Raw genomic sequence first — 19342 nt, 5'->3', positions numbered from 1 at the left:
TACACTGTCATCCTCACTCTTTTCACTTAGTTCTAGAAACAGCAAAACCCTCGTTCTTTTTTTCCTGAAATGTCTAATGGTGTTTCCAGAAACCAGGATTTTGATCGTTTTCGTGATCAGACAGAGATGAGTCCTGATTTGCCTTTGTCTATCTCGAACAATATTGAGGAAATTGATGTACTTTAGACAGGACGAGATAACACGTAGAATAGTGTCCAGAAACTGAAGCAGCATGCCCTCTCTAAGACCGAACAGGATGAGTACTTTCGTCTTGAAATTGAATACAGGAATAATGAGCAGAAAATCGTTCAGTTAGTAAGTGTAGAATGTCAGTATTACTGATAGCAAGGTACAATTAACCAGCTTTATTCGGATTACGCAATGTTGCAGCAAAAACAGATCGATGAAGTGAATGTATGGTACTGAAATGGATCGATATCTTCTAGATGATCCGGAAAACAGAGGAAGATTTCATTGCGAACTACGATGTGAAAGAACTGACTGCTATGAAAAAGGATTATGTCAATTTCTTCAAGAAGAGAGAACAATATATACTCACACAGATTGAGGACCGATACGAAAAGCCAGTTCGAGAAATGTACATCAGTACGCAGGCTGCGATTCGAAATATAGTAGAAGATGATTTGGTAATCGTGATTTTTGTAGAATCGTTCGATTCTGGGAAAGATAATATTCACGATCGTTTGGTTCATTGAATATGTGTAGAACTGGGTCAAAGATGAGTGGTCGAAAATAATGACAACAGAGAAGGAGGAAGAAGAGCCAGTGTTCCAACGACCTGATAAGATATATAAGAAATCAAAGAAGGGGAAAAGTGATCGAAACTGAGGTAGTAAGCAAAAGAGATCGCGTGTTTGTAACAAATACTTGCTAAAACAATTCCTTTTCATAGCATGTCGCTATTCCCGACATTCCTTTCTTCAGTTTTGCAGGCGTTTCCATATCTCCTGTCTGAGCCAGTCCATGATAATGCTGCTCATTGATGAACTCCAGCATTGGGCTCTCAAACACAATCATTTGATAATCCTTTTCGTTGATTTCTGCCTCAACAAGCTCTTCCTCTTTCACATCGCCCAGCAGTTTTCTATGTTCAACAGTCATTCCAAGCATACGTGTAATCGTGAATATACACCGACTCCCACGCTCTTTCGCCGATAGAAATCTCGTACTCATAAGGCATAATGATGGGGAACGGATATTCCTACAGGGGAACCAATACTACTACTACAATTACATGCGTATCGATAAAGCAACTGCGTTCACAGCCAATCAGCACGAAACCTTCCATTCCAGGAAAGTTTGCGAGCTTCGGAAGTGTGAGTTTCCCAACCATGAAGGGATAAGCAACCTGCTCATGCTGCTCTGCGAGAAAGGAAAGTCGGTTTAGCATTTCTCTGTATCGATAGACAGAAAGCGTGCCCATAACAATTCCGAACATGCGGAGATTCTCGAATCGCTCGATGTTCACATAACGTTGCATTAAAAACTTGTTTAAGGTCTAGAATAAATGCTTAAATATGGAAATACGGCATTTTGGAGCTGGGAGTCGCAAAGAACAGTTGCTTTCGTATAAGTCGAGTCGATCATCATTGAATACAGATTTCCATTTTCATGGTAATTGCTGATCATGGCTCCATCACGAGCGATAAACAAGACCATTCCATTTGGATCAATTTCATCGATTTTAAAGTAATGATAGCCCATTTTAATGTAATGGGAGTCAAAGCGAACACTGTTCGAGAGATTTTGACTTCGCATTACCTCACCCTTTATCAGTGTAGGGCAGTAGGGACGGAGTGAATCAACAAGAGCATCGATACTACGAGCAAAGGACAAATCATATCCCAAATAGATTGGAGAAGTTATTCCACCAAATCGTTCGCGAATAATTTCTGTACAGTAATCAACATCGAGAAGCTCGTTCTCGAATGCGTAGTAAACCGGTATATCTTGAACGAGAGACATGCATGCGTCACCAAAATGAACAACCATATCTGCATTTACGTGTTCTAGAGCCACCTATGCTAGAAAAGCACAAATAGTTAGTACCACATCAACACAACAAGGGCAAACAGTCGTATCTCCCAAAATATAAATATTGCAGTCTTCATCTAGGTGACTCTGTACATTACAAAGGTAATATTGTCCAAACCTTCAATTCTGAACTTATCACATCTGCTTCCGATAACATACTATCGGGAAACTGAAGAGCAATCTATTGTCATAAATACACCGACAAGATAAACCTTTTTCGCATTCACTTCTTTTACAACGTTTACTATATTTTTGCAGTCATAATAATCATAGACAGACTGTTGATCACGTCCCATGTCCTCGATACACAAAGATAATGTGACGGTTTTTAGGTGGATCGATGATGTGATGCTGAGTAGATATTTCGATATTTCACAGTATATTCAAGAAATCAGACATTTAATCGGAACTGCCCCTGGGTAGCAATCTCCAGTCTGTGGTTGGCAGGAGATTCTGTGACCCCCAAGCAAATGAGTTGTTCTAGAATATGCATTTTCCCCAGATTACTTTTTCTTTGTGCAATAACTGATGAAAAGCATTCTGAAGTATTTGCTCTATACGCTTATGGTGGTTGCGCTCCTCTCTGGACCGAGTAAATCCTGAAAGAGTTGATAATTGATAGGTATGACGGTGTTTGCCCAGGAGGATGATGAAATTATGGAGGAAAGCCCTATCGAGACTTCGGAGGAGGCTGTAGAGGAGAATCCTACGATGGAAACTTATGAATTCCAAACGGAAGTGAATCGTCTTATGGATATTATTATTAACTCTCTTTACCAGAATAAGGATGTGTTCTTGCGTGAAGTGATTTCGAACTCTGCTGATGCGCTTGACAAGATCCGTTTCATTTCTCTGACGAATAACGAGGTACGTAGTTGTTCAATGCAATGTCAAACGTTGTGAATTGTGCTTCTTTTTGTACGATTATGATGAGCTTGTGTCTGTGAGGATAGAGATCTCCAGGAACAGCTTTGTGCTGGCGAACCCTCCTGGTCCTCTATTCGTATGAACGCACTTTGCGTGAAAACGCGGTCTGAATCATGCTGTTGTGTTCGAATGAATGAATGAATGAATGAATGAATTTGCAAATTGTTGAACATTTATCTAACGATGTCTCTAGGCTCTGGGAGACGACTCCGTGGACGACTTGGATATTCGCATCAAGTTCGACGAGGAGGCTGGTACTCTGACGATCACGGATCGTGGTATTGGTATGACGAAGCAAGAGCTGATCGAGCATCTTGGAACGGTGGCCAAGTCGGGTACGACGCAGTTCGTAGAGAAGATGGCTGCTGGAGGCGATCTGAACATGATCGGTCAGTTCGGTGTGGGTTTCTACTCTGTGTATTTGGTGTCGGATCGCGTGGTGGTGCGATCCAAGAGCGACGAGGATCCCGTTCAGCACATCTGGGAATCCAGCGCGGATGCGACGTTCAAGGTGGGCGAAGATCCTGCGGGCAACACGCTGGGTCGCGGTACGGAGATCACGATGTATCTGAAGGACGATGCGAAGGAATATTTGGATGCGGACAAGCTGGAAGGCCTGATCAAGAAGTACTCGGAGTTCATTACGTTCCCGATCTATCTGTATAAGAGCCACACGGAGACGGTGGAGGTGCCTGTGGAGGAAGAGGAAGAGGAGGATGTGTTCGAGGGCGAAGATCTGGAGGATGAGGAAGGAAGCAACGCGGAGGAAGTCGAGGAAGAAGAGGCGGAGAGCGACAAGCCCAAGACGCGCACGGAGGAGAAGACGGTGTGGGACTGGGAGCTCATGAACGAGCAGAAGGCGATCTGGTCTCGCGACAAGAGCGAGATTTCGGACGAGGAGTACGCCAACTTCTACAAGACGCTGGTGCGCAACAGCGAGCAGGAGCCTCTGACCTGGACCCACTTCAAGGCGGAGGGAGAGATCGACTTCAAGTGCATTCTGTACCTGCCCAAGAAGGCGCCCGCCGATCTGTACGAGGACTTCTACCACAAGAAGATGAACAACCTGCATCTGTACGTGCGCAAGGTGCTGATCCAGGATTCGTTCGACGATCTGCTTCCTCGCTATCTGTCCTTTGTGGTGGGTGTCGTGGACTCGGACGATCTGCCTCTGAACGTGTCGCGTGAGCAGCTGTCGCAGGACAAGGTGCTGAAGGTGATGGGCAAGAAGATCGTGCGCAAGGCCATCGAGATGATCAAGAAGCTGGCCGAGGAAACGGCTGCGGAGAAGGAGGCCGAGAAGGCCGAGAAGGAAGCCGAGAAGACCGAGACGGAGGAGCAAGTGGAGCAGACTGAGCAGACTGAGCAGAAGGAGGAGGAGGAAGTGGAGAGCACGCAGCCTGAAGACAACGCGAACTACATCGAGCTGTGGGAGCAGTTCGGCAAGTCGCTGAAGATCGGAGTGATCGAGGACAGCGCGAACCGCAACAAGCTGGCGCGTCTGCTGCGCTACAAGTCGTCGACCTCGGAGGGCAAGTGGACCTCGCTGGAGAACTACGTGAAGCGCATGAAGGACTGGCAGAAGCAGATCTACTTCGTGAGCGGCGACTCGGAGGAGAAGCTGGCCGAGTCGATGTTCCTGGAGACGTTCAAGCGTCGCGGTGTGGAGGTTCTGTACTTCACGGAGGCGATCGATGAGTACGTGGCGCAGAACCTGCGGGAATTCAACGGCAAGACGCTGCAGGACATCACGAAGGAGGGCGTCGAGCTGGGCGACGAGAAGGAGCATCAAAAGAAGGTGCAGAAGGCCTACGAGGAGAAGTACGAGAGCTTCACGAAGTGGCTGAAGGAGCTGCTGGGCGACAAGGTGGACAAGGTGGAGATTTCCAGCAAGCTGGAGTCCGCGCCCGCCGTGCTCTCGACGAGCCGCTACGGCTACTCCGCCACGATGGAGCGCATCATGAAGTCGCAGGCGCTGCAGAACCCGGAGCGAGCGAAGTACTTGAAGTCGCACAAGATCATGGAGATCAATCCGCGCCACCCGATCATTTCCAGCCTGCAGAAGATGGCCGACGAGGATCCGGAGAGCGACGTGGCGCGCGACTTCGCCAATCTGCTGTACGACAGCGCGCTGATGAACTCCGGCTTCATGATCGAGGAGCCCAACGAGTTCGCCACGCGTCTGTACAGCCTGATGAAGGAGTCGCTGCAGCTGGAGAGCATGGAGTTGGAGCCCGAGATTGAAGTGCCCGAGGAAACGAACGAGGAGGAAGAGGAGGAAGAAGCGACGGAGGAGGACGAGGACGAGAACGAGAACGGCATCAAGGTGGATCTGAAGAACGGAGAACAGATGGATGAGGACGAGTTCCGCGAGATGCTGAAGAAGGATCGCAAGGAGGACGAGGAGGATGACGAGCTGTAAAGAGAGGAGAATGTACACTGGATTGATTGATTGATTGATTGAGTTGGGCTTATTTGCTGTATTTAAATGATGGGTTGAGTGAGTTGTTTGTTGGAAATGCGTTGGATGGATGGATGGAGAAGAGGGGAGGGTAGCTAGGGTATTGATTCATTGGTATTGCTTCATGATGAATGGTGGTCAGTCACGCGATATGGAGGTATAACTGAACAAACATACAAAATACGCTTCTGAAGTCTACAAACACTGCAGTGTCCTGCAAAAGGGGAGTGCCCGAGATGAATAAGAATGCTATGCGTGGCCACAAAGTTCTCAAAGGTGTTGATAGTGAACGAAATGTTGATTCTCTGGATAATGACATGTCGCAGCTCTTCAAAGTATCCCTCTCGACATGACAGTCCCAGAGACTTCAATACTGCCGAAAACTCTTCGTCCTTCATCTTGTAATGATTGCCGAGAGAGAGTGAGAGCCTAGTCAGTGCGACAATAATCTCTCTACGCGTCAAACACGCCGAATAACAAGCACCGGATATTGTTTTGCAAAGAACAACACGGACCGTACCCAATATAGGAGTCACAGTGGGCGCAGGGAACAGCCATCCTTAACACCTTTTCAATTTCCTCCAAGAGATAGGCGACATAAACAATCGTAGAGGACTCAATCCTACTTGGATTTGTCTGGATAAGAGCGAGGGAGAATGTCCTTGATGTTAGGGTTCCAATAGTATTACGAAAAGTATTTGTGCAGAAACTGTGACTCTTGAAGTTCAATATCGGTTGTCTTGGTCGTTTCTCCCTCTTGTTTCGGTTGGGTCAACACTTTGATATGCATAGGCGTGTCAACAGCTGAAGGAAGCCCACTGTGAGCTTTTAGAACAAATAGCGTAGAATAGACGATGATGTCTACACAGTAACGACCTATTTCATATCCTGACCAGTTGCAGAAACTTGGTTGACAGCGGTATCCGATAGAAAATGTGATAGCTCTCGATGTTGCTTCGCGGAACCTCTATTAACAACTTGAGAAGCCAGTGAATGGGTTGGAATAAGATTCAACTGAGCTTGATTTACGGTTGTACGTTTGATGCCAAGCATGGAAAATACACAAAGGAACCTCAGACTAGCTCGAATAACGAAAAACACTTCCAATAAGAGGGGTATCGATTAGTAGAATACCTTTGTATCACGTGGTCCAATCAAATTGGTTGGAGGTAGAATGAAACGACTGGCTTAAAAACATGGGAAACTAGCTCTAGATTTAATAAAAACTCGTATATTTGTACTATTAACTCTATTTTGCGTTATGCAGCGACATGAGCACAAGTCTGCAATTTCCTTCTTCTTCGAGCAACACTTGTTTCACAGCATGTAGATTCGTCCGAATGCAAGGAAGGCGCAATCTCTTCTTATACGCGACAATTCAAAACAGAATAGTGCAATGGTCGAAATAAAGTCAAGGGTTGAAATTCTGTTGGTCACAAGCTTATTTCGACGACTGCACGAAATTGAAGGAATGGTTTCTAACTCAGAATTTCTTCATTTCAATTTGAAGTATTTGAATAATGTATGTGGAGTGAATGTCTGATGTGTGTGGTCGTTTGGGATGGAGTCTAACCTGTTTTGTAGCATGGGTAAGGAAAAGCCTCATATTAACTTGGTCGTCATTGGACACGTCGATTCTGGCAAGTCCACCACCACTGGTCACTTGATCTATGCTTGCGGTGGTATTGATAAGCGTACCATTGAGCGTTTTGAGAAGGAGGCCAACGAGATTGGTAAGGGATCCTTCAAGTACGCTTGGGTGCTGGACAAGATGAAGGCCGAGCGTGAGCGTGGTATCACCATCGATATTTCTCTGTGGAAGTTCCAGACTGAGAAGTACTTCTTCACCATCATCGATGCCCCTGGTCACCGTGACTTCATCAAGAACATGATCACCGGTACCTCTCAGGCCGATGTTGCCATTCTGATCATTGCTGCCGGAACTGGAGAGTTCGAGGCTGGTTACGGAAAGAACGGTCAGACTCGTGAGCACGCTCTTCTTGCCAACACTCTGGGAGTGAAGCAGATGATCTGCTGCGTGAACAAGATGGATGACAAGTCCGTGAACTACTCCGAGGCTCGTTACAAGGAGATCAAGGCTGAGATGACCAGCTTCTTGACCAAGGTCGGTTACCAGAAGGTGGAGGAGCGTATTCCCTTCATTCCCATCTCTGGATTCAACGGAGATAACATGTTGGAGCGCTCTGCGAACATGCCCTGGTACAAGGGACCCACTCTGATTGAGGCTCTGGACAACATTCATCCTCCTAAGCGCCCTGTGGATAAGCCTCTGCGTCTTCCTCTGCAGGATGTGTACAAGATCGGAGGTATTGGTACAGTGCCTGTGGGCCGTGTGGAGACCGGTATCCTGAAGCCCGGTATGACCGTGACCTTCGCTCCCGTGGGTGTGACCACTGAAGTCAAGTCCGTGGAAATGCACCACGAGTCGATTCCTCAGGCTCTGCCCGGAGACAACGTCGGTTTCAACGTGAAGAACGTGTCTGTGAAGGACATTCACCGTGGAAACGTGTGCGGAGATGCCAAGAACGATCCTCCTTGCAGAGTGGAGTCGTTCACCGCTCAGGTCATTGTGATGAACCACCCCTCGGGTATTCGTCCTGGTTACTGCCCTGTGATGGATTGCCACACTGCTCACATTGCCTGCAAGTTCGAGAAGATCATGTCCGAGATGGATAAGCGTACCGGAAAGGTCCTGCGTGAGAACCCCGATATCGTCAAGAACGGAAAGTCCATGATGGCCGAGCTGGTGCCTTCCAAGCCTCTCTGCGTCGAGTCCTTCCAGGATTATCCTCCTCTGGGTCGTTTCGCCGTCCGTGATATGAGACAGACTGTCGCTGTGGGTATTATTAAGTCCACTGTCCGTGCTAAGTAAGGGGAAACGAATGGATTTCTGTACACTGGGTTGTGTGTTTGTTGAAACAAATCTATTGAGAAAAAGGAAGAAACGGTTAGATGAACGAGTCTCTCCGTTTGTACTGGCAGGTGTAACCCCAGAAAGTGCGGTCACCTGTGCGAATCACGATAGCCTTCGCCTCTCCCGAAATCACTCGACTTGCCATGAAGCAAATGTCAGACTGATAGAACAGATGGGTTGCACTCGAAGGCTGGCTTCTACAGATGAACGGCACAAACGACACGAACAGCAAACAGTAGCATTCCATTACGGGATATTCAGAAAAGAAATAGGAACGGTCTATTTGAAGATGACTCTTACACTCGATCAACCGGCAATCTGCAGGGACAATAGTATCTGGCTTTAAACATATCTACAATAGAAATGCAAAAAGAGTAACACAATATCACCAACTACCAAATCAGCTGCATCGACTATCATAACTCGGCCACTCCGAATCACACGTGCTGTCTTGGGAACCATTTTGTCATATTCCTGCATTTTTGCTAAGGATAACGCTCCGCCAACGTACCAACGTATAGCTTTGACACATGGAAGAAGACAGCACATCCAAGAGGGCAGATTAATCGGAGGAGTCACTTTGTTCGGTCCGTCTCTTTGAAGTTTTGTTAATGCTTCGGCCATGTCCAAACCCTCAAATTTGATAGACATTTTGGTACCTACGACTTCCGGATTATGGACACCGAGAATACTATACAATTGATCGAGATCAACTAACCGTTCTCTCTGGAAGTGAATTCCTTCTAGTTCCCTTACCAGATCATACTCTTTTGAAATCGGGTCAATAAGATAGGCGCTTTCACTCATGCTAGATAAAGTATAAAACAAACAGATACGAAAGGGTGGTTGAGGTAACAGCTCCCAGTCGAAACTGGTGGTAACTCCATTCCTTAGAAGTAGATCTGCTGGACAGGTCCCATGGTGGACTTGATGTACACCACCTTAATGTTCTGCCACTTCTTCTTCAGCAGAGACACCAGGAAGTTGATGGAGAGCACGATGTTGCTCTTCAGCTGGTCCTTGGTGAGCTCCACATGGCCCACAGGCACGGACAGGCACAGCACCTTCTTCATCTGGAACTTCACAGTGTGAAGGATGCCCTTCACCTTCTCAGCGGGATCCTCGCTGTTGGTGATCACAGAGGGGAACTTTCCAGCTCTGTTCAGACCAGGTCCTATCAGTCTGGGAAGCTTCTTGATCAGAGTATCCGAAGCGAGGAAGGCGTCGTACTTCTTGCAGAGCTTGCGGATCACCTTCTTGTTCTTGTTGATGGCGGTGATCTCATCCACGTTCATGCAGGGGATGTTCTCCTTCTTGCACAGCTGCTCGTGCTTATCGTTCACGAACACGCACACGTTGATCTTAGCACGAGTGGGGTTCGGGAGCTGGAAGGAACCAGCGAAACGCTTGTCCTTGGCAGGGTCAATCTGCTTCAGAGTGACCTGAAGCTCCACGGTCTCCACGAAACCTCTCTTCTTTCCCTTCAGAGTCTCACCGTCCATCTCAATCTCCTTTCCGGCAGAGTAGTCCAGAATGTTATCAAGAGCCTTGCTCAGAGTTTCGCTGTTAACCTTACTAGCACAACGTTAGAAAATTCGACTTCACTCAACACCTACCTCATTGCTTTACGAAATATATGGAAGGGAAGAAAGGGAGGAATGAAACCACTATTCTTTTCTATAAATCGTTTTAGGATTGAATAGGTTTTATGAATAACCGACTAGGAAAACTCAAATATTCTGGACTAAGGGGTTGCATGGCATAAAGCTAGGACGAATCGAAAAGTAGATGAGAAGTATTGCTATGAATGGCTTATCCTGTGTATATATAGCTAGTTGAACACGACCATACTGTTCATTTCAAGAAATAGGGAGATCATCTCACTATGATCATAATCGATTATTTTCCTCTCTGCTGTGTATATTCCACTATTTCCTAAATAGAATTGCTGTTCATCCACAAAAATAGCAATAATGAGGATATCATGAATGTCACCCTCCGGTGAGCAGAAGCTAAATGTCTGAAAATCTGCCTCACAAGAGGGTGTCTTCTATTAGATTGTCTCAAATATCTTCGTATCTAGATTAATAATGTCTGAACAAGGTAGTATCTATGCTTAGCTTTGTGTTGTCAAGTTTTTCTGTGTAAATTCCATTGTTCTTGGTGTTTACCCTTGATGTAGAACAAACCGTTCCGCCCGCTGAGGTTCCTGCTCCTGTTGAGGCCGCTGCCCCTGCTGCTGAGCCTAGTGAGCCCGTTGCTGAGCCTGCGCCTGTTGCTGAAGTGGCTGCCCCCGTTGCCGCTCCCGCTCCCGCTCCCGCTCCCGCCCCTGCGAAGCCGATGGTAGCTATTCCCGAAGCGGCTCCTATGCCTACGGAGAAGGTAGGTTTGGTGATGTGTTTCTGATGGATGTAGCCTGAGTTTGATATTAAAGTGACGAACCCTACTCGTGTGGCTGATGGAATGTCTTCTCATGTGAATTATACTGTAAACACGAACACGACCAACGAGAAGTACAGCTACAGCCAGAGCGTCGTGGTGCGTCGTTACAACGACTTTTTGTGGCTGCATGATATTCTCACCGACGAGTACCCCTACGCGGTGATTCCTCCGATGCCCGAGAAGAACACGATGAACCGTTTCGAGATCGAGTTCGTGGAGACTCGTCGTGCCTCTCTGCAGTCGTTCCTGCGCGAGATCGCCGCGGATCCGCTGCTGAAGGAGAGCAAGCGTCTGCGCACGTTCCTGACGGCGGACGACGAGAAGTTCGCTGAGGAGAAGGCGGAGACGAAGTCGTCTCTGAAGGATAGTTTGAAGGGCAACCCGATGGAGGCGGGTATGAAGCTGCTGAAGCTGATGGGCAACGGCCTGAACAAGGTGGGCACGCAGGTGCAGAAGAGCGTGCAGCAGCAGATGGGCGGCGAGGCGCCGATGAGCAAGGAGGACGAGAAGCTGGCGAAGTACGTGCAGTACATCAACGATCTGTCGGAGCAAGTGAACGCTCTGGCGACGCGCGCTTCGGAGTTCGTGGAGCACCAGAGCGATTTCACGGCGAACCTGATCGACATGGGTCTGGCCATGAATCTGATGGGCCAGCTGCAGCAGGACGTCGTGGGCGACGCGATGCGCAGTCTGAACGACGCCATCAGCGTCATCCAGCAGATCTGGACGGAGAAGGGTCTGCGCGAGGACCGCGCCTTCGTGCAGCCCATGAAGCGCCTGGTGCTGCTGCTGAACGAGGTCAAGATGACCGTGGGTCGCCGCACGCTGATCCTCTCCAACTACCAGAGCGCCTGCCAGAGCCTGAAGAAGGCCAAGGCCACGTACAAGAAGCTGGCGTCGACGCCCGGAAAGAGCTCGAAGCTGCCCGGCGCCGAGGAGGAGATCGAGCGCTACAAGAAGCGCGCTGGCAAGCTGAAGAAGAAGCTGCACACGGTGACGGAGAAGATCAACGGCGTGCTGGACGACTTCCGCGACCGCAAGATGGCGCTGATCCGCAACATGGTGCTGGATCTGCTGCTGATCCAGATGCAGTACCACAAGCAGGTGGCCAACGTGTGGAGAAACTATCTCCCCGAGCTGCAGAAGATCAACCTGGAGGACGCGGTCAAGTCCGCGGAGGAGTTCGGTCTGGCGAGCGTCGACGAGAACCGTCCTCGCAATGCTGTGGCTGACTCGGACGATGACGAGGACGACGACGAGGACGATGAGAGCGAGGAGAGCGGAAGCGATAGCGATAGCGATAGCGATAGCGACGAGAAGCCCAAGAAGAAGGCGAAGAAGCCGGCGAAGAAGAGCAAGAAGGATTCTAGCGAGAGTGAGAGCGAGAGTGATTCCGATGATGATGATTCCGATGATGATGACTCTGATGATTCTGATGATTCCGATTCCGATGACTCGGACTCCGATTCGGACGAAAAGCCCAAGAAGAAGGCAAAGAAATCGGCCAAGGGAAAGAAGGCGTCCAAGAAGAGTAAGAAGGACTCGAGTGATGACTCGGACTCTGACTAAAAGCTGTTTTATGTGAGTGTTGCATTTTTGTTTGTTTTAAAGTCTCTCACTTGAATTGTGATCCCCTCCTGAATTGGAGATTGTCCCGCGGTTTTGGAAGGATGAAACGCCCAAATGATTCCCTATTTCTCCAGTTGGTGAATAAACTCAGAGATTCATTTTCTTCAAATTAGAGAGCATAATGTTCGGACGTTCCTTCTCTGGAATTCGTGGTGTAGGGGTTTGGTGACGTTTTGTGAGAGTCTAGGTTTCTAAACTTGCCAGAAGTTTTGCGACTGAAGGTAGGGAATTTTGAGGTGGATTGAGTGCGTAGGCGAGCTTCCGTTCAAGAAGATCCTGGTAGCTAACCGTGGAGAGATTGCTTGCCGTGTGTTCAAGACCGCTAAGCGCATGGGCATCAAGACGGTGGCTGTGTACTCGGACGCTGATCGCAACGCCAAGCACGTGAAGATGGCTGATGAGGCTGTTTACATTGGTCCTTCTCCGTCTGCCCAGAGTTACTTGGTGGCCGATAAGATCGTTGAGGCTTGCCGTAAGACTGGAGCTGACGCTGTGCACCCTGGTTATGGTTTCCTTTCTGAGAACTGGCGTTTCGCGGAGACTCTGGAGAAGGAGGGAATTATCTGGTGCGGTCCTGGCAAATATGCGATTGAGGCTATGGGAGATAAGATCGGTTCGAAGATCCTGGCCGTGAAGGCGAAGGTGAACACGATTCCTGGTTTCAACGGCGAAATCAACTCGGACGAGGAGGTTCTGCGCATTGCGAACGACATTGGTTACCCTGTGATGATCAAGGCGTCGGCCGGAGGCGGTGGCAAGGGAATGCGTATCGCTTGGAACGACAAGGAGGCGCTGTCTGGATTCCACCTGTCGAAGCAGGAGGCGAAGTCTGCGTTCGGCGATGACCGCATGTTCATCGAGAAGTACATCGAGGAGCCGCGCCACATCGAGATCCAGGTGCTGGGCGACAAGTTCGGTAACTACTGCGCGTTCCCCGAGCGCGAGTGCTCGATCCAGCGTCGCAACCAGAAGGTGATCGAGGAGTCTCCGTCGGTGCTGCTGGACGAGGAGACGCGCACGGCGATGGGCAAGCAGGCGTGCATGATGGCGAAGGCGGTGAACTACTGCTCCGCGGGCACGGTGGAGTTCCTGTGCGACAAGCACAAGAACTTCTACTTCCTGGAGATGAACACGCGTCTGCAGGTGGAGCACCCGATCACGGAGATGGTGACGCGCGAGGATATCGTGGAGCAGATGTTCTGGATCGCCGCGGGCCGCAAGCTGCCGGACCGTCTGATCAACTGGCCGCTGAAGCGGTACGCGCACGCGATCGAGGCGCGCGTGTACGCGGAGGACCCGCGCCGGAACTTCCTGCCGTCGCTGGGTCTGCTGACGAAGTACATCGAGCCGCGCGGCGAGTTCGTGCGATGCGATTCGGGCATTCTGGACGGATCGCAGATCTCGATGTACTACGACCCGATGATCTGCAAGCTGGTGACGTGGGGCGACGACCGCGCGACGGCGATCAAGCGCATGGACGAGGCGCTGAACACGTACATCATCCGCGGCCTGAACCACAACTCTGCGTTCCTGCAGGACGTGATCCGGTCGAAGCGCTTCGGCTCGGGGAAGATCACGACGAACTTCATCAAGGAGGAGTACCCCGACGGCTGGACGGGCTCGCACCTGACGGAGACGGAGGCGGAGCAGCTGATCGCGGCGACGATCGCGGTGCACCAGGAGCGTCTGGCGAAGGAGGCGACGAACGACCAGCAGATGGAGTCGTACGAGCCGGTGTGTGAGAAGGACCTGGTGGCGACGGTGGGCGAGAAGGAGTACAAGGTGCACATGGAGTTCGAGGGCGAGGCGATGACGCTGGAGATCGACGGAAAGAAGGTGAAGGTGGAGGACGCGGGTCTGGAGAGCGACCGTCCGATCGTGAGCGCGAAGGTGGACGGCGTGGACGTGAAGGTGCAGTACTTCGAGCCCACCACCGAGGGATACAGCATGCAGTACTGCGGAGGAAACTTCGACGTGGTGCTCCGCAGCGCGCGCGCCCAGGAGCTGAGCAAGTTCATGATCCCCAAGGTGCAGCCCGACACCAGCAAGTTCCTCGCCTCCCCCATGGCCGGATCCCTCGTCAAGGTCCACGTCAAGGAGGGCGATCGCGTCGAGGCCGGACAGCCTCTCGCCGTCGTCGAGGCCATGAAGATGCAGAACGAGCTCTACGCGCAGAAGGCCTGCGTCGTCAAGAAGGTCTACTTCAAGCCCGGACAGAACCTCGCGCTCGACGATGTCATCATGGACTTTGATGTGTCCGCTTAAGCGAGCGAACGAGCGAACAGGGAAGGAATAAAGAAGGAAAGAAGGTGTAGTCGTAGTAATAATCATCGTATAACAACAATATGAATACTGAAGTGTTTGTTGGAAAGAAAAAACACAGGAAATGAAAGAATGATTGATGTTGGTAGTGTGACTTGTACAAAGATAAAGTCGATTTTGGAGTTGGAAATGCAGGGAATGGGTCAGGATGGTCAAATATTCCACTTGGAATAACAAAACCGAATGCTATTCTTGCTTGGAAGAGATGCAAGGTACATTGTTTCATCATTATTTCCCTCCCCCATCTTGTTTGCCTTCATCCCATTCAATATTCAATAACATCCTCTCTTTTATACACACAAACAAGTCAATCAGATTCATTCTCAAATATATTTTCCGATTCCTCCTCATTCGAATCCACCGCCTCCTCTTCAGAAGACACCTTCTTCATTGTGCTCTTCGTCTCCTTCTGCTTCTTCGGTGTTTTCTCCTTCAGCTCAGGATGCTCCCGTCTGTACTCTCCCATCTTTTCCTCGTAAGCCTTCTTCTCCTCCGCGTGCTGCTTCTCGTACTCCTGCTTCTCCTCTTCAGGCAGCTCCTTCCACATCTTTCCTAACAGAGTCGTAATCTCCTTGTTACTCATATCTATGCATAAACAATACCCAATTGTTTTACGTACCAGGGTTCTTTCTTTTAACTTCCTCACGTTTGTCATTACTGAAGATAATATAGGAAGAAAGAGGTCTCTTCGGCTTGTTGGGATCCGCATTCTTCTTTCCGGTGGGATGAGTCTTCTTGTACTCCTCCATCTGCAAATCGTACTTCTCCTTATCGGCTTCATAAGCGTCCTGATAAGGCTACGTGTCATATACTCATCGTTACTCTACTTTCTTCTCCTCTTCAGACAGTTCCTTCCATTTTTCACCTAAGACCTTTGAGATCTCCGTAAGTTTCAATTCTATATGATGCGGTGAGCAAAAGATGCAGAAAAAAAGAAGCACATACCAGGATTTTCCTTCTTGACCTGCTCACGCTGTTCATTGCAATATCGCATATAACCACTCAGAGGCTTCTTTGGTTTGTCGGGGTCCACTTCCTTCTTTCCTCTTTTCGTGTTTTCCTTGGTTTTCTATTCTTATCAGAATATTTAGACACATACAGGTTCTTTATTCTTTGGGGACATTAAAAGTTAATTAATATTTGGAAAATTTGGATCAATTTAAATGTGCAAAGCCTAAGGTGTGGGCAAGTATTTGAGAAGTAGGTAATAGCTTTATAGGTATGTTCACTATACTGTCGTGCAATGGGTGGAATAATTTATTTTGCTCATTGCACTGCCAAAATATCGGGATTTTTCGCGTGTGCAAATCTGGGTGCTTCTTTTTCTTTTCACTCACTTTTGTTGGTAGGGTAGTTTTAAGCAATATTTTTACATCAGGTTGCTGTGGATTACTGATATGTGGGTTATTTGGATTGTTTGTTACGTTTGTAGTGGGATTTATACTCTTACCTTCTTATTTTTTGTATTCTCAGTCTACTAATAGTTTTCACATTCTGTATTGAATTCGAAGTTTGAATTACCTCCTAGTGTTTTTGGTACGTTATGAACAATATAAAGATTTCGAGATATGAGCAAGAGGATGATAATAAAAACGGGTATGTCACTCCTCGATATAACCAGCAACGAACCAATGGTGGTCGTTACATAAATAATAATCGTCAAAGAAATGCTGGTAACAGATCTGGTATAGCACCTGGAGGTATGGGAGGAGCTGGAACCGGAGGTAATTCCGTAACTGGTTCTTTCCCCTCATCAAATTCCAATTTCGATATTGAAGGATCTAGCTGGAGAAGAAGAAGGGCTTTCCTTTTGGTTCTGATGGGTAGGTGATTCGAATTCTCAGAGAACTCCATTTATTCGCACAGTCTCGTCGACGTCGAGTCGCCACGATAATTTCAGAAATGAAAACGAGAATATGGTGTCTGTAGAGGAAGTCGTCAGTGGCGATCTGTCCAAAGGGATCGTACAGGAATTCCGTGAGAAGCTCTTAGCGGACAGCACTGAAGAGGATCTGAGGCCGCAAGTGATCAATGACAAAATCGTTTATGTTCGTGTCTTTCGTTTCCTTGACTCTAGAGCTTGCTTTGTGTGTTGAAACTCTCCGAAGTGGAGCCTCCCGAAATGAAATGCCCTTTATCCTACACAATCTACGAGAAGAAGTTTTTTTATTCTCTGCTCTTCACTTTCAGAATGGTCTCCGTTTCTCCCGATCCGAACGACGAAGTGCTGGATGCGGATTGCTGGGATCTTCCTTCCAACGACGCTTCGAACATCGATGTCGTTTTGCTTCTTGTCTTCTCTCTAGCTCTCCTGCTCTCTGGAGATGGATCGCCAGCAGTTCCTCGACCAGCGTCAGAAAGAGTCCTGCGACGCTGTGGCGCGCGAGACCGCCGAAATGGATCGCGAGTTCAAGTCGCTGGAGGCGGAGAACGGTGTCGATTCGATCTTCAATCTCTTCGATCGCCGTCTCTCCTCCGACGACGACGAAGGCGACGAGCCCAAACCCGAGCTTCCATTAGCTCTGTATCGCCTCGTTTTTCGTTCGATCCTAGCGACAGTGACCATCGAAACGCTCCCAATCGTCTCGAGCCTCCACGCGAAGCCACCGAAGTCGCCGTGGAGCCTCCGGCCACCGAGTTCGCGCCGTATTTCGACCCTGCCGCGCATATTGGAGGGGCCGACGACGACGCCGCGGCTGCGCAGCCGCTCGGGAATCGCTCGCCGAGTCCGCGCGACGCTGTCGATCCGCAGCGAATGGTGAATCCGTCGCCGTACGCCGCGAATCTTGGCTGTAGGCGCGCCACGATGGGTGTCATGTAGATTCCGACGTGGGTCGCGATCCGTATCGACGCTACCCCACCGAGTTTGCGCTGGCTGGATAGAATGAGCGGTAGATATCAGCCTTTCCGGAGCTATCCGATGCAGAACGAGTACATGGAGAACCCCGCGATGGACCCGTCGCTCTATCGGCAGCCCGCGCGGCAGAGCTACCCGTATTCCTACCCGCAGGACACGCGTCCCGGCTATGTCCCGAACCGCTACTTCAATCGGATGCGACCCAGCGGGCAGCCGAATCTGCTGCAGATGATGGAGGAGTCGGACCGGCAGCAGGCGCGGCAGATGCTTCTGCGGCAGCAGCTGGAGCGATATGAGCCGCTGCCGCCGGATTATCGGCAGCATCCGGAGATGGGGCGAATGAATTATCCGAACTACGCGATGCGGATGCCCGGAATGGATCGCGCGGCGATGGGGTATTGTAGGCGATGGGCGGAGAATGAATGAGACGTAGCGGGGCCGATGAACTACCGAGGCCAGATGGGCGATGGGATGGCTCATTATGCGAATTATCAGGGAAATCGAGGGGCGGAAGGAATGTATACGAGAATGGGAAATCGACATATGGATCCTGGGTATGGACCACAGATGTACTATGGAGCAGGAAATGGGCAGGAGCATATGTACAACCGAAAGTATATGTAGTAGGGGTGAAGTGCCAGTAGACTGGACAGTGTGTTTGTTGGAATACATGTGGTGGGGATGAATGGTGGATCAATCGATGGTGTTGTGTTTGAATGAGATTGTATTGAAGTGAGGAGTTGTGTTGTTGTTGTTGTTGTTGTTTCTTATTTTTAGGTTGTTTTGTAATGTCCTTGATTATCAATCCTTTCATTGTGGCATCATTCAATACTGATTCTGTCTAAAAAATGCAGGCCATTCTTTTTGACATTCATGCAGTTGTCAGTTTGACAAATCCTTGTTTGAAAGATTCGCTGTTTGTCATTGATATTTTACGATTCGCATACCATTCATCCCTACGCATACTCTACTCATTTTCGTGTTTCCATACCACCACACTCAATATCGTGTTTCTTTCTCGCTTTCTGTAATACACTCTACTCTGTTGATAGGCGTTTCATCCATCAAAATCTTCGTGTTATCTCCCAAATTATGAATTTTTGTTCACAATTGCTTTCTATTTTCGATGATTGGGACGAATGGGATAAATGGTTTTACCAAAATTAGTGGTTTCAAAATATCGACGAGTACAATCTCGATACGTAGTATCCGCTTTGTGTCAGACAATTCTAGCATTCGATATTGCAAGAGCAATGGAGACTCAGTGAAAGAGTACAGGATTCGGTTATGCGAGCCATGCACCATCACAATCGAAGTTTTGGTTCCTTATGAGTCTCTGTCTGAAGCAGCATAACATCTAGATTAGACGGATTTGATAACCGTGGTATTGAAACACAAATATGGACAAATCTGTGTGATAAGTATAGTTCGACGGGCAGATGGCATGCAATCCCCTCATGTCGTACAGAAATCCGAAGAGAACTTCGCGGGAGGGTTCATTCCTTTTCAGTTTCAGTGATTCCTATTCGATGTGGAATGTTTGAATTCACGGCTCGAACGCGCGCTCCAAAATCAGGGAACAACGAGTGGATCTGGGCGTCCAAATTCGAGATGAACGAAAAGGTTCACGTAATTCGACCTGGAACCCAACGAACTGGATTTAGCCAGGGTTCTGTGAGGCAACTTGCTATTTGGTTCGATGATATTTTGATGT

At 48.8% G+C, this 19342-nt stretch overlaps 10 protein-coding genes; 6 read left to right on the top strand and 4 right to left on the bottom strand.

The window, feature by feature from the left end:
• Positions 1–69: 69 nt before the first annotated feature.
• Positions 70–849, top strand: GSBLH_T00006482001 (uncharacterized protein; the record flags this gene model as incomplete). Its single annotated transcript, XM_013041218.1, has 5 exons — positions 70–177; positions 208–315; positions 346–414; positions 447–647; positions 727–849. The coding sequence occupies 5 exons, from the start codon at positions 70–72 to the stop codon at positions 847–849; spliced, it is 609 nt and encodes a 202-aa protein (XP_012896672.1).
• Positions 850–891: 42 nt separating this feature from the next.
• On the bottom strand, positions 892–2212 carry GSBLH_T00006481001 (uncharacterized protein; the record flags this gene model as incomplete). The annotated part of the gene is made up of 6 exons (XM_013041217.1): positions 892–1105; positions 1134–1222; positions 1256–1519; positions 1549–2040; positions 2071–2142; positions 2174–2212. The coding sequence occupies 6 exons, from the start codon at positions 2210–2212 to the stop codon at positions 892–894; spliced, it is 1170 nt and encodes a 389-aa protein (XP_012896671.1).
• Positions 2213–2712: 500 nt separating this feature from the next.
• GSBLH_T00002725001 (uncharacterized protein) lies at positions 2713–5484 on the top strand (the record flags this gene model as incomplete). XM_013041216.1 has 2 exons in its annotated part: positions 2713–2929; positions 3186–5484. 2 exons carry the CDS (start codon positions 2713–2715, stop codon positions 5402–5404), a joined length of 2436 nt encoding a protein of 811 aa, XP_012896670.1. The 3' UTR covers positions 5405–5484.
• Positions 5485–6940: 1456 nt separating this feature from the next.
• On the top strand, positions 6941–8367 carry GSBLH_T00002724001 (uncharacterized protein). XM_013041215.1 has 2 exons: positions 6941–7721; positions 7818–8367. Exons 1-2 carry the CDS (start codon positions 7005–7007, stop codon positions 8334–8336), a joined length of 1236 nt encoding a protein of 411 aa, XP_012896669.1. The 5' UTR covers positions 6941–7004; the 3' UTR covers positions 8337–8367.
• A 28-nt stretch (positions 8368–8395) lies between these two features.
• GSBLH_T00002723001 (uncharacterized protein) lies at positions 8396–9185 on the bottom strand (the record flags this gene model as incomplete). XM_013041214.1 has 6 exons in its annotated part: positions 8396–8575; positions 8606–8730; positions 8760–8863; positions 8894–9011; positions 9042–9104; positions 9135–9185. 6 exons carry the CDS (start codon positions 9183–9185, stop codon positions 8413–8415), a joined length of 624 nt encoding a protein of 207 aa, XP_012896668.1. The 3' UTR covers positions 8396–8412.
• A 28-nt stretch (positions 9186–9213) lies between these two features.
• GSBLH_T00002722001 (uncharacterized protein) lies at positions 9214–10136 on the bottom strand (the record flags this gene model as incomplete). XM_013041213.1 has 3 exons in its annotated part: positions 9214–9953; positions 9995–10055; positions 10100–10136. The coding sequence occupies 3 exons, from the start codon at positions 10134–10136 to the stop codon at positions 9269–9271; spliced, it is 783 nt and encodes a 260-aa protein (XP_012896667.1). The 3' UTR covers positions 9214–9268.
• Positions 10137–10558: 422 nt separating this feature from the next.
• GSBLH_T00002721001 (uncharacterized protein) lies at positions 10559–12389 on the top strand (the record flags this gene model as incomplete). XM_013041212.1 has 2 exons in its annotated part: positions 10559–10760; positions 10794–12389. The coding sequence occupies exons 1-2, from the start codon at positions 10719–10721 to the stop codon at positions 12387–12389; spliced, it is 1638 nt and encodes a 545-aa protein (XP_012896666.1). The 5' UTR covers positions 10559–10718.
• A 171-nt stretch (positions 12390–12560) lies between these two features.
• On the top strand, positions 12561–14803 carry GSBLH_T00002720001 (Propionyl-CoA carboxylase subunit ?). XM_013041211.1 has 4 exons: positions 12561–12603; positions 12637–12670; positions 12703–14285; positions 14361–14803. Exons 1-4 carry the CDS (start codon positions 12571–12573, stop codon positions 14712–14714), a joined length of 2004 nt encoding a protein of 667 aa, XP_012896665.1. The 5' UTR covers positions 12561–12570; the 3' UTR covers positions 14715–14803.
• A 275-nt stretch (positions 14804–15078) lies between these two features.
• On the bottom strand, positions 15079–15929 carry GSBLH_T00002719001 (uncharacterized protein; the record flags this gene model as incomplete). XM_013041210.1 has 5 exons in its annotated part: positions 15871–15929; positions 15717–15840; positions 15599–15669; positions 15391–15568; positions 15079–15356 (listed from the first exon to the last, which is right to left on the bottom strand). Exons 1-5 carry the CDS (start codon positions 15892–15894, stop codon positions 15079–15081), a joined length of 675 nt encoding a protein of 224 aa, XP_012896664.1. The 5' UTR covers positions 15895–15929.
• Positions 15930–16124: 195 nt separating this feature from the next.
• On the top strand, positions 16125–17592 carry GSBLH_T00002718001 (uncharacterized protein; the record flags this gene model as incomplete). XM_013041209.1 has 8 exons in its annotated part: positions 16125–16170; positions 16204–16267; positions 16300–16555; positions 16599–16819; positions 16849–16931; positions 16962–17049; positions 17078–17295; positions 17325–17592. The coding sequence occupies exons 3-8, from the start codon at positions 16474–16476 to the stop codon at positions 17590–17592; spliced, it is 960 nt and encodes a 319-aa protein (XP_012896663.1). The 5' UTR covers positions 16125–16170; positions 16204–16267; positions 16300–16473.
• Positions 17593–19342: the final 1750 nt, after the last annotated feature.

The sequence above is a fragment of the Blastocystis hominis genome (assembly GCF_000151665.1).
Source record: "Blastocystis hominis, Singapore isolate B (sub-type 7) whole genome shotgun sequence assembly, scaffold_2".
Classification (NCBI taxonomy): Eukaryota; class Bigyra; order Opalinata; family Blastocystidae; genus Blastocystis; species Blastocystis hominis.
Note: the sequence above shows the minus strand (reverse complement) of the source record. Positions and strands in the feature narration are given on the sequence as shown.